The 12,705-nt window shown below is 37.1% G+C and overlaps 1 protein-coding gene across 2 annotated transcripts in view; it reads left to right on the top strand.

Annotated features, from left to right (window-relative positions):
* Nucleotides 1-12,458, top strand: part of TXNDC16 (thioredoxin domain containing 16) — a 94,766-nt gene extending 82,308 nt beyond the window's left edge. Inside the window, exons 17-20 of one of the 2 annotated variants that reach the window (XM_036276285.1) lie at nucleotides 1,294-1,454; nucleotides 4,003-4,193; nucleotides 9,163-9,326; nucleotides 12,378-12,458. In XM_036276285.1, the coding sequence (XP_036132178.1) occupies nucleotides 1,294-1,454; nucleotides 4,003-4,193; nucleotides 9,163-9,326; nucleotides 12,378-12,443 (582 nt within the window). In that variant the 3' untranslated portion in view covers nucleotides 12,444-12,458. Of the gene's footprint in view, nucleotides 1-1,293; nucleotides 1,455-4,002; nucleotides 4,194-9,162; nucleotides 9,444-12,377 lie in introns of those variants that run through there. The other variant, XM_036276275.1, reaches the window with a different exon arrangement.
* The last annotated feature ends 247 nt before the right edge of the window (nucleotides 12,459-12,705 follow it).

The following is a 12,705-nucleotide window of genomic DNA, read 5'->3' as shown; positions in this document are numbered from 1 at the left end:
TTCCTGCCAGACATAGGAAATAACAGAGCCTGTCACTGGTCTGTCTGTCCACAAATTCATATTCCAGTCGGTCATCCTTCTAAAACAGGGTTAATTAACCATGTCACTCATTTGATTCAAAATCTTCTAAGCATTCCCAGAAACTAGAAAACCTATGAAGCCATTTTCCCATTTGCCTCTTGTATGTCTAAATCTGACATTCTTCTCACTGTTCCCCAGAGATAGATAGATAGATAGATAGATAGATAGATAGATAGATAGATATACACACACACACACGCCTTAACACCTCTCTGCCTGTCCTCATGGTGCTCCCTATATCTAGAATCCCTGCTCTAGCACACACCTCAGTATGTCAAGATCTTGTTTCTTATCCAAGGCCCAGATCAAATATCACTTCCTAAAATCATTGTTCACAAGCTCCCTAACTTGTGTTTTTTTTAATATATATTTTTTATTTTTCCATCACCATTTATCCCCTCTATGCCTCTCCCCCTCTCAGTCATCACACTATTGACCATGTCCATGAATTCTTTCTCCTTTTTTTCTTGCTTAGTCCATCCACCATCACCCCCAGCCACCCTCACCCAGAGCTGTCTGCCTGCTCTCTATCTATGAGTCTGTCTCTATTTTGCTTGTTAGTTCAGTTTGTTATATTCTACATATTCGTGAAATCATGTGGTACTTGTCTTTCTCTGACTAGCTTATTTCACTTAGCATAATGCTCTCTAGGTCCATTCATGCTGTTACAAAAGGAAAGGTTTCCTTTTTTACAGCTGAGTTGTATTCCATTGTGTACATGTACCACAGCTTTTTGATTATTCTAATTATGCTACAAATCCGTAATAGTGAAAGAGGTACAATCTTATTTTTATTTTAAGTAATCACAAATGTTAAAAGATTATATTTAAAGATCAGCTTATATTTTATTTCAAAAACTTCACGTTAGAGAAAAATATAACAAGTTTTGTTTGTCATGTGTACGTTTTCTGCTCTTATCCAGATTTTAGCATAAGAAATCATTAGATGTGATACATCCTTGTAAAACAGGATGCTCCTCTAAGTTAATTTATTTTTAAATTCTGTTAGTGGTTTTATTTTGAAAATAACTTTATTAAGATAAAGTGGGCTTAAATTAAAAAACTCTTGAGATTTATATTTATTAGTCAGTATAGCAAATCACTTAAATGGTAATATATTTGAATTACATTTTACAAACTAAAACTGCAGGAGTGATTTGAACATTATTTTGTGTTTCATACATCATCATTCCCCTTGTTCTCTTTTTAACAGCCAGAAATCACTGTGGAAAATCTTCCCACTTACTTACAGCTTCAGAAACCATTACTTATCTTATTCAGTGATGGCAGCATAAACCCTCAGTATCAAAAAGCAATATTGACCCTGGTAAAAGAGAAACACCTGGATTCAGTTATCCCTTGCTGGTTAAATCTGTAAGTATGTTGTTATCTTTTAATATATAAAAGGTAAAGAAAGTATACTTATTATATTTTCATTAGAAAATGAAACCCTCTCACTCTACCTTTGGAGTTAATATTTTGGGACCATGTATATGTCGTGATCTTTTAGTAACTAAACTCTCTCAGATGCTCTAAAATGTCTTTTTAGATGAAATTCTATTCTACAGTAATTTTTTTCTGTGTTTTTTTTTCAGCCTTATTGAGGTATAATTGACAAATAAAATTGTAAGATATTTAAAATTATTGTGATGATTTGATATATGTATACATTGTGAAAAAATTCCTCCATCTGCCCTGACCAGTTTGGCTCAGCGGTTAGAGCGTTGGCCTGCGGTCCGGAGAGACCCGGGTTTGGTTCCCGCTAAGGGCATGTACCTCGGTTGCAGTTTGTCTCCGGCCCTGGTTGGTCGTGCGGGTGGCAGCCACTCGATGTGTCCCTTTCACATCGATGTTTCTCTCTCTCTCTCTCTTCCTCTCTCTCCCTCCCACTCTATCTGTACAAAAAACAAAAAAACAAATAAACAAAAAATTCCTCCATCTATTTAATAACACATCCATCACCTCACCTATTTATACACACACACACACACACAAATTGGGGTTGGGGAGAACATTTTAAGTTTACTCTCCTAGCAGATTTCAATTATATACTATAATCATAGTCACCATGTTATACATTAGCTCTTGAGACATTATTACAGCTGAACATTTGTACCCTGGCAACTACTTTTCTGCTGTTTCTATGAGTTAGACTTTTCTTTTTTAGATTCTATATTTAAATGATACTGTGCAGTATTTGTCTTTATCTGACTTATTTCACTTAGCATAATGCCCTCAAGGTCCATCCATGTCATAGCAAATATCAGAATTTCCTACTTTGCCATGGCTGAATAATATTACATTGAATGCATGTGTGTACATACATATACATACACACACTACATTTTTTTTTATCCCACTTGAGGACATTTTTCATTTTTTATTCAGACAGAGCAGGAGGGAGAGAGAGGAAGAGAGAGAGAGAGAAACATCGATGTGAAAGGGACACATTGAGTGGCTGCCACCTGCATGACCCAACTAGGGCCAGGGACAAACTGCGACCGAGGTACATGCCCTTAGCGGGAACCGAACCTGGGTCTCTCTGGACTGCAGGCCTACGCTCTAACCGCTAAGCCAAACCAGCTAGGGCTACATTTTTTTTTTAATATTTTTTTTCTTTATTGATTTTAGAGAGAGAGGAAGGGAGAGATGAGAGATAACATCAATTGGCCACCCCCTGCATGCCCCCCACTGGGGATCTGGCCCACAACCTGGGCATGTGCCCTGACCAGGAATCAAACTGCATGCTGGGCATGTGCCCTGACCATGAACTCTTGGTGCATGGGTCAACACTCAACCAGCGAGCCACACTGGCCAGGCTACATTTTCTTTATTCATTTATAATGCTGCAGTGAATATGGGAGTGCATATATTCTTTGATACCCTGCTTTTATTTTTATTTTTTTGGATATATACCCAGATCTGGGATTGCAGGATCATATAGTAGTTCTATTTTTATTTATTTGAGGAACCTTCACACTGTTTGTCATTGCATCGATTTACATTCCTACCAACAGTACACAAGGGTTCCCTTTTCTCTGTATCCTCACCAACATTTACAATCTCTTGTCTTTTTTATAATAGCCATTTTAACAGGTGGAAAGTGATAGATAGCTCAATATGGTTTTGATTGCATTTCCCTGGTGATTAGTGATGTTGAGCATCTTTTCATGTACCTTTGGGCCTTTGTATGTCTTCTTTGCAAAAATGTTTAATCAGTTCTTCTGTCCATTATGAAATTGGATTTTTTGATGTTGTTGAGTTCTTCAGTTATTTTGGATTTTAATCCTTTATCAGATGTGATTTGCAAATATTTTCTCCTATTTCATTTTGTTGGTTTCCTTTGCTGTGCAGAAGCTTTTTAGTTTGATGTAGTCCCCTTATTTATTTTTTCTTTTGTTGCCTTTACTTTTGTCATACAATAAATTTTTAAAGTAATTCTCCTGATATTAAATGTAATTGATGTCCATTGAGAAAATCTGGCAAATACAGAAAAATAAATATTGTGATATTTCATCATTTTTCTTTAGTTTCTTTTTTGGTACTTCTCGATTTTAAAATGTAGCCTTGTCCTGACCAGTTTGACTCAGTGGTTAGAGTGGGAGGGAGAGAGAAGAAGAGAGAGAGAGAAACATTGATGTGAAAGGGACACATCGAGTGGCTGCCACCCACACGACCAACCAGGGCCGGGGACAAACTGCAACCGAGGTACGTGCCCTTAGCGGGAACCGAACCTGGGTCTCTCTGGACCACAGGCCAACACTCTAACCGCTGAGCCAAACTGACCAGGGCTGGTTAGGACATTTTTAATAAGATAAACTTACTGGCTTGATACAATATTTAAAGGTTAATGTTCTACAAACTATTATTTTGTTATAGGAAGAAGTATTCATTTAGTGTGTTCGATTGCTTTCTTTCGCAGAAAGAATACTCCTGTGGGGAGAGGAATCTTGAAGGTGTATTTTGAAGCTCTACCTCCACTACCACTTCTTGTTGTGGTGAATGTGCATTCAGGTGGCCAAGTGTTTGCGTTTCCTTCGGATCAAGCCATAACTGAACAGAACCTTTTGTTGTGGCTTAACAAATTGGAAGCAGGACTAGAAAGTCATATCAGTGAGTTTTCTCTTTTGTTTAATGCATGCCATTATGTATTTTGTTTCATATAGTTTTAAACTTGAGTGATAGCTAATGAATGCCAGAATTAGTTGAATTGTAATGTTTGTAAGTATCACAAATATTATGCTAATAGCATGGGACAGTCTTCTATGTGATAGGTATTATTAACCACAGAAGATAAGTACCATTGTATTAAATTTAATAATAATAGCTAAGTTTTTTTTAATCATCATTCAAGAACATGCTCTCATTGATTTCTAGAGAGAGAGAGAGAAGGAAATATCGCTGTGAGAGAGAAACATTGATCCATTGCCTCCCATACACACCCCAACCTAGGATCGAATCTGAAACCTAGGTACGTGCCTTGACCAGAGATTGAACTACAACCTTTTGGTGTAAGGGATAGTGCTCCATCCAACTGAGCCACCTGGCCAGGGCTATAGTAGTTAACATTTATTGAATGCTTACTAGGTGTCTAGCACAATGCCAAGTTATTCACATGCATTATCTCATTTAATTCTCACAAGAGTCATGTGAAGTATTATCAAGTGTAGAAGAGTTAAGTACCTATTTAAAGGTCATATAATTAACTAGTAAGTGAGGGGGCTTGGATTCCAACCTGGTTCTTTTTTGTTCCAGAGCCAGAATTTTGAATCACAAGAAAATAGTTCTTGGCTTAGGATTTATGATACTGGCTCATAACATACCATAGTTTCTACTTTTCTAAAATGCAAATGTATACTTGTGGTATAGATGCATATGTTTATTTATATATAATTATGACAACAATGGGCCTGTTGATATAATTTAAATAAGTTAATATGTCATGACTTAAATCACTAGTATATTGAGGAAACAATATGAAATTTGATGTAATGAAAGGTCTCCTAAGGTACTCTCCATGAATTTTGTTATTGAATACCACATAAACTATATTATAATAATATTTTGACACTGTTTCATGATAGAATCCCAAAATAAGGGATGTGTCTATGTATGTGAATATGTATTTATATGTACACACACAAATAGTTCTGGTGTACACACTCCATTCAGTGTTATATTGTCTCTCAACCAGCATGCATAGTTTGAATATACTATTTTGCATATTTGTGTATATTTCATCAGATACTTGAATTTATTTTAAGTGTCAGTCATTGTAGCACACCTGTTCTTCCAGGTGGTCTGCTTTATTTCAGTTAAATTAGGCAGTTTAACTAAATTATTATGTCTAAGTAGCCTATAGATGGTATTTTTATATTGAAATATAATTCACATACCATAAAATTCCCCCTTTTAAAGCTTACAGTTCAGTGGTGTTTTGTATATTCACAACATTGTACAACCATTAATACTGTTAAATTCTATAATATTGTCATCACCCCAAAAAGAAATCCCATACCCATTAGTAGTCACTCCCCACTCTTTCCTTCTCTCCCCTCCTCCCGACAACTACTTATTTGTCTTTAAGATTCGCCTAATCTGGATATTTCATATAAATGGAATCACTTAGCATAGGTTTTCAAGGATCATTCATGTTATAGCATGAATTACTATTTCATTTCTTTTTATGGATGAATAATATTCCATTGTATGGATATACCACATTTGTTTTTTCATTCTTCAGTTGATGGGCATTTGGGTTGTCTTTTTAAGTATTATGAATGATGCTGCTCTAAATATTGATGTACATGTTTTGTGTCTGTCCAAAGCTCAGGTGCCTTATGACAGTACCGCACTGTCTTTCAATGCTATAGAAATTTGATTTCTCCAACTTTGTTCTTAATTTCCACAGTTATTTTGGCTATTCTGTATAGTTTTAGATGATATTTCTAAGTCATAAATTTTATGAGATAACTTTAGTTTTTGTTTTTTTTTATCCTCACCCGAGGACGTTTTTGCATTTATCTTCAGATAGAGCGGGAGGGAGAGGGGAAGGAAGAGAGAGGGAAACATTGATGTGAGAGAGACACATTGAGTGGTGGCCACCCACACGACCCCACCTGGGGCCAGGGACAAACTGCAACCGAGGTACGTGCCCTTAGAGGGAACTGAACCCAGGACTCTGGTCCACAGGCCAACGCTCTAACCACTGAGCAAAACTGGCCAGGGCTAGTTTTAATATTTTCATAGGAAATGTGCAAAGTAATTAATTAAATTGACTATCTTGTTTAAATCATAATCTGGAAGGAGGCTTTTTTTGTGGTGATCACTCATCTCTGACTTCTTCATTGTAGCCACATGAATTCTCCAGATAGTCTGGAGTGTGTTCACTTCTGTCTGCATTACTGTTTTACAGAACCAGAAGAGTATTGACATTTTGTAGCTGCTGTGAAACTGAGGCCCCATGGACCCTGACTAAGTCAGATAGGATTATATGTAGCTAAGGCCAGGGAACCTCTCAAATGGATTGCTTTAAAAAAAAAAAGCCCTGGCCGGTTTGGCTCAGCGATTAGAGCATCAGCCTGCGGTCCCGAGAGACCCGGGTTCGGTTCCCCCTAAGGGCATGTACCTTGGTTGCAGTTTGTCCCCGGCCCTGGTCGGTCGTGTGGGTGGCAGCCACTCGATGTGTCCCTTTCACATCGATGTTTCTCTCTCTCTCTCTTCCTCTCTCTCCCTCCCGCTCTATCTGAACAAAAAATGGAAAAATGTCCTCGGGTGAGGATAAAAAAAAATTAAAAAAAAAAAAAGTGATAATGTTTAAAGTCACACAAATCTGAGGTTATGATCCAGCCTTTTAAATTAATAACTGTGTGTCTCTAGGCAATCTTTCTTTTTTTTTTTTTTTTATCCTCACCCGAGGACATTTTTCCATTTTTTGTTCAGGTAGAGTGGAAGGGAGAGAGAGGAACAGAGAGAGAGAGAGAAATATCGACGTGAAGGGACACATCAAGTGGCTGCCACCCACACGACCAACCAGGGTCGGGGACAAACTGCAACCGAGGTACGCGCCCTTAGCGGGAACCGAACCCGGGTCTCTCAGGACCGCAGGCCGACGCTCTAACCGCTGAGCCAAACCGGCCAGGGCTAGGCAATCTTTCTTCATTTTCTCCTCTACAACTGTAAAATGAGATTAATAGTTCCTACTCTGACTATCTCACGTTTATTTTTAAAAATAAATAAAATTATGTATGCAAAGTCACTTTAGTGTGAAATCTGAAGTATCATCATGATTCATGTAAAGATCCTTTTCTACAAGGAACATACTAGGGGCACTTGGATTCCTCAACTCAAACCATTGCCAGAGGAAAGAATCAGAATTATTCTTCTAAGTTTCCTGAGAGAGTGGTATATCTTCCATTGCAATTTTTTTGTTTTCTTGTTTTAATCCTCACCCAAGGACATGCTTAGGGGGAGAGAGAGAGAGAGAGAGAGAGAGAGAACCGATGTGCAAGAGAAACAAAGATCAGTTGCCTTCCATACATGCCCTGACTGGAATCAAACCAGCAACCTTTTGGTGCATCAGATGACTGTCAACGAACTGAGCCCCTCTAGCCAGGCATTCCTTTGCAATTTGGATGAAAACCTTTGCCAACTCACTCTTTGAGGAGTCTCCATTATTTCTTTGTTTCACTGCTCCTATTCTTAAGTTATTCTTGCAGCCCCTGCAGCAGGGAAGAAGTAAACCGAGCGGTACTTGTCTGTATTGGGTTCCGTCTTCTTGTGCTGGCAGGGCCTGCTTGCACCACTCTTTGGGAGAGCGATCTTAGGTGGGGTCTTGCAGCTGAGTAGCCTGGCTCTGTAATGGTGCCACAGGTGTCTGCCTCACTGTGCTTGCTGCAGCTCTTAATATCTGTGAAATTGTGGCCACTGGTTACTTTTATTTGAGATTTACACTTAACTTGGGTCAAGTTCTCTGCCCTTTGTAGGCCTTGGCTTTCTCATGTATAAAACTGGGATAATAATTGTACTTACCTCATGGAATTGCAAGGTTAAAATGGATAATGCCTGGTATATAGTGGCTCAATAAATGTTAGCTACAATAATCATTACTAATTTGATAATAAAGTATTTGTTACCCATACATAATGAGAGAAGATTTATTTGCAGTTGAAAACAGTAAGACGTTTGTAGTATTCCCTTGACAAATAATTAGCAGAATTGTGATACCCAGTTCTAGGCATTTTGTCATCCTCTCAGCCCACTGGACTGCAGTGTTTATTTATTTATTTTAGTTTTCATGTTTTTATTGATTTTTTTAGAGAGAGAGGAAGGGAGAGAGAGAGAGAAACTTTGATGTGAGAGAAAAACATTGATCAGCTGCCTCCTGCACCCCCTCTCCTGGGGATCAAGCCTACAACGCTGGCATGCGTCTTGACTGGGAATCAGACTGGGACCTTTCAGTCCATGGGACAGCGCTCAATCCACTGAGCCACACCAACCGAGCCTGCAGTGTTATAATTGTTTTTATAAAATTATCTCGTTGTCACAAAGTGTGTGCAAAAGATGTTAAAAGCTTCAAAACAGAAAATGTTTTTAAAATGTTAGGAAATACTTGTCTAGATAATAAATAAATATGTATGTGCCAAAAACTTTTTTTGGGCTGATACATAAGAAATAGTTCCAGTTCTTGGGATAAAGACAGAGTTAGTGAGGGAAGTGGGAAACATTTTCAGTTTTAACTTGTACCTGTTTGTGTGGTAATCTCTTAAACATATTGCAATTTTCTAAAACCTCAAAAGGATTAACTGGCATGGAGATTATGGATCTTTGTTTTCTTCCTATTAACTAACCTTTATTTAGAATATAATAGCTTGCAAATATAAAAAATAAAAATGGCTAGTAATGAGAAATGTATAAAATTTCCTACACAATGTAGTAAAAAATATGGTTTTGTTTAGGTAAGTAAAACTGGTAAAGTTTTCACTTCTACAGATATATCTTTCAAAATAAAACATTTTCTAGTATATTTATGTGATGATTTCTTTGTTCATCTTTAACCCTTGATTGTTATCTTTTTTTCCAGAAATTTTATCTGCACAGGAATGGAAACCTCTTCTTCCTTCTTACAATTTTCTAAATATGATGGATGCTGCAGCATCTCAGCATCCCACCAGGAAAGGTCCTGAGTGTATGAAAGAAGGTGGTATTCAGGAGAATGATAAAGAACAACATGAAGATAAATCAGCAGTAAGAAAAGAACCAATTCAAACATTGAGAATAAAGCACTGGAATAGAAATGATGTATTTAAAGCAGAAAAAGCATCTAGGCATGATAATGAGGAGTTATGACACTCAAAATTGAGCTAATGTAATGGGACTGTGGAGAGCTTTCCTAATTCTCTTTGGCTTGTTTAGTAGACTTAAAATTTATTTCATTAAAAAATAATACTAAATTATTTCAAGTTTCTAGACCAGTGCTATTCAACAGAAATAGAATGTGAGTTATATATGTAAGTTAAAGTTTCCTAGTAGCCACGTTAAAAAAAAAGTACAAACAAGCAGGTGAAATTAATTTTATAATATATTTCAGAGTATACCCCAAATAATTCAGTTAACATAAACATTAGATATTTTATATTTTTTATTTTATATCAAGTGCGTATTATATACTTATTGCACATTTCACTTTGGAGTAGCTACATTTCAAGTGCTCAGTAGCAACACGTGGCTAGTAGCTACTGTATCAGACAGCTCAGCTCCAGATAAGAACTGGTATAGTTACTTTTGGTAACATCAAGAGTCATTTTTGATTAGGGGTATCACTGGCATCTAGTGGGTAGAGGTCAGAGGTGCTGCTAAACACCCTATCATACATTGGATAGCCTCCCACAACAAAGAATTATCCCGCCCAAATGTCAGTAGTACCAAGGTTGAGTAACCCTGTGTCAAACTAACTCGTGGCAGAGTGGGCTCCCTGAATTTTCAGGTCTACTCAGTTACCGTGTTTGAAAAAAAGCTTAGGTATTAAATATTAGGCAGTGTTATCCTGATTATTATCGGGACACAACCTTATCTTTTCTTATAAATTCTTTTAATAGTATTTTTTTAAAGTAATGACATAACCCTAAAAAGAACTTAGTGATATATATTATGTATATAGCACAATATAGTATATACATATATATCACAATATAATATATATTATGTTAGGTATATTATATATTCTCTATAAAGAGAAGCATATTATATAATAGAATATATGACAATTCTTATATATAATAATGTAGTTCTCATATATATATAAAATATACATGTAAAAGAGAATCTTCAAATCTTCTTTTATTTCTGTAAGTTGTGTTACTAAATTTCAGATTGAATAGGAATTAACATTCTGTCATTCTCCTTAAAAAAAAAAAGGCTCCCTCATCTGAACCACGTGTGAAATCTACCCTTGTAAGCTTTATAACAAGCGGGTGAGATTAACCAAAAAATAATTTTTCATTCCAACAGCACTTGTCAGGCTTATCTGTTTGTAGCAGTAGTTTGTCTCATTTTTGCTCTGTGCATTTTTCAAGAGCTTTGTTAAGACCATCCTATTTGGTGCTCCACTGTATTTCTCATTGTTATATCTACGTAGTATATCCTGTGCTTGAAATTTTCTCCACATACAGTTTGCCTAGCACAAATGACTTTTATAAGTGGAATTTTAAAAAAAATCACAAACTGCTAAATTTCCATAAATGCATATATTTCATTGTAACATAGGCCATTTGTAACCTCTGCTCGATTTTCTCCTGTGTAGCATGTGATGTGTCTTTTAGTTCACTCCCATTTGCTTTTATTTCCAACGTGGGAGATATGAGAGTGAACTCTAAATGTAATTTATAATAATAAACATTGTCAGCATAATCATTAGAAAATGCTAATTAACTACAAGCACAAAGAAACATAGAATTGATTAATCATTGTACCAGAGCCAACAGTTTTGACAGTTATTAATTTATGTCCTTTTAACAATTTTTTAAAAAGTGTCTGGATTTCAGGTTACTTTCAAAAGGTTTCTTTGGCTTCAGTAACGCCCTCTATTATACTATAAACCCTGGATCAGTTGGGTTTCTTTGGTTGCAAGCAACACAGATTCAACCCTGGTTAACTTCAGCAAAATGGGAATACAGTTGTCTCTTGGTATCTGAGAGGGATTGGTTCCAGGGCCCCTCCCCTCAGATACCAAAATTCGAGGATGCTTAAGTCCCATATATAGAATATCATAGTATTTGCATATAACATATTTACATATAGGCTACAGCAGGGTCTGCCTACACATCACTTCATTCGTGTGGATTCAGCATAGTGCTGGGCATGTGGCAAATTCAAGTTTCGTTCTTTGAAACTTTCTGGGGTTTTAAAAGAAAATTTTTTGATCCACAGTTTGTTGATTCCATGGATGCAAAATTTATGGACATGGATAGTCGACTGTATTGGGAAATTCACAGAGTTAGAAGAAAAATTAAACAAAGATAGTAATGAAGAAAAGTTAGGAACCAAGAATCTATGTTGCAGGAACTAACAGCTCAGTGTTGAATTAGTTCCAAATGTTTTTCTAATCTTTCATGATTCAGGGAGTCCTGAGAAAGTTGGTTAGGGGAAGAGTAAGCACTACCATGTAGAAGAGGTAAATTTCACTAAAGAAATCTGGATTCTGTTTCCCAGAAAAAGTGAGAGTGCGAGTGGAGGGGAGGAAGAGGCATGACTGTGGAGAGGCTCCTCGCAACTCCACTTGCTGCTCTTCCATGTGCCCTTTGTCTCCTCTTCAGACCTTTCTGTCACAACCCTCCGTTCACTTTAGAGAGCTTCAAGAGCCCTCGCTCTACCCCCGAGTGGTTGTAGTTTTCCCGTATGTCCCTCAGTCCTCTATAAGACTTGTTGGCCAGTGCATATGTACATGTTGTACCTTATTCCTCATTAATCAGATTCTCTCTTTCCTACCTCACCTGTTGGAAAGTAAACATCCTTGGCCCATTGCTTCCAGCCCTTGTGTTGAAATTTTCCATGAGCTGTTTTTCCAAAATTCCTGGAGTTCATTCCTCAAGCTGTGCTTCTTTGAAAAACTAATTAAACATGTTTGTGTGCTGAACAGTAAGAGTTTGCAGATCAGTGAGTGCCTGTCTTTGGTAGTAGAAAGTAGTCAAATTGGTATACGTTGAGAACTGTGCTTCCACTTAAGATGTAGAAAGCTGAATGAGAATGTTACTCCCATCCTCACAAGAAAAAAAACTCATAAATTCTTATACCCATCAGAGAAGGCAACCAAAGGTACTGGATTCCAGAGTGACAAGCCTTTTCAAGGAGAGACAAGATATATGAACTGTGTCACCTTTGGCAGAGAATCAGAGGCTGCCAGTAAAGCAAGTAAGAACAAATTATCAAGAATTTGGAAAAGTTTAAAATTTTACCCTACCTGCAAATTAGCTTGCCACAGTTTCATGAATCGGGGACAGAGGACTTGATTACTCACTGTAATAGCCTTCCTCAGTGTCACTATTCATGCTGGTTCCCTGACTCCGCTCTTTCAGGGGGTTGCATTATAGGGGAGGAACTCTTAAGCTCAGGGAACCTAAATATTTGA

This window comes from Molossus molossus, unplaced genomic scaffold, assembly GCF_014108415.1.
Source record: "Molossus molossus isolate mMolMol1 unplaced genomic scaffold, mMolMol1.p scaffold_m16_p_1, whole genome shotgun sequence".
Taxonomy (NCBI): domain Eukaryota; kingdom Metazoa; phylum Chordata; class Mammalia; order Chiroptera; family Molossidae; genus Molossus; species Molossus molossus.
This window is presented reverse-complemented; position numbering and strand designations above follow the sequence as displayed.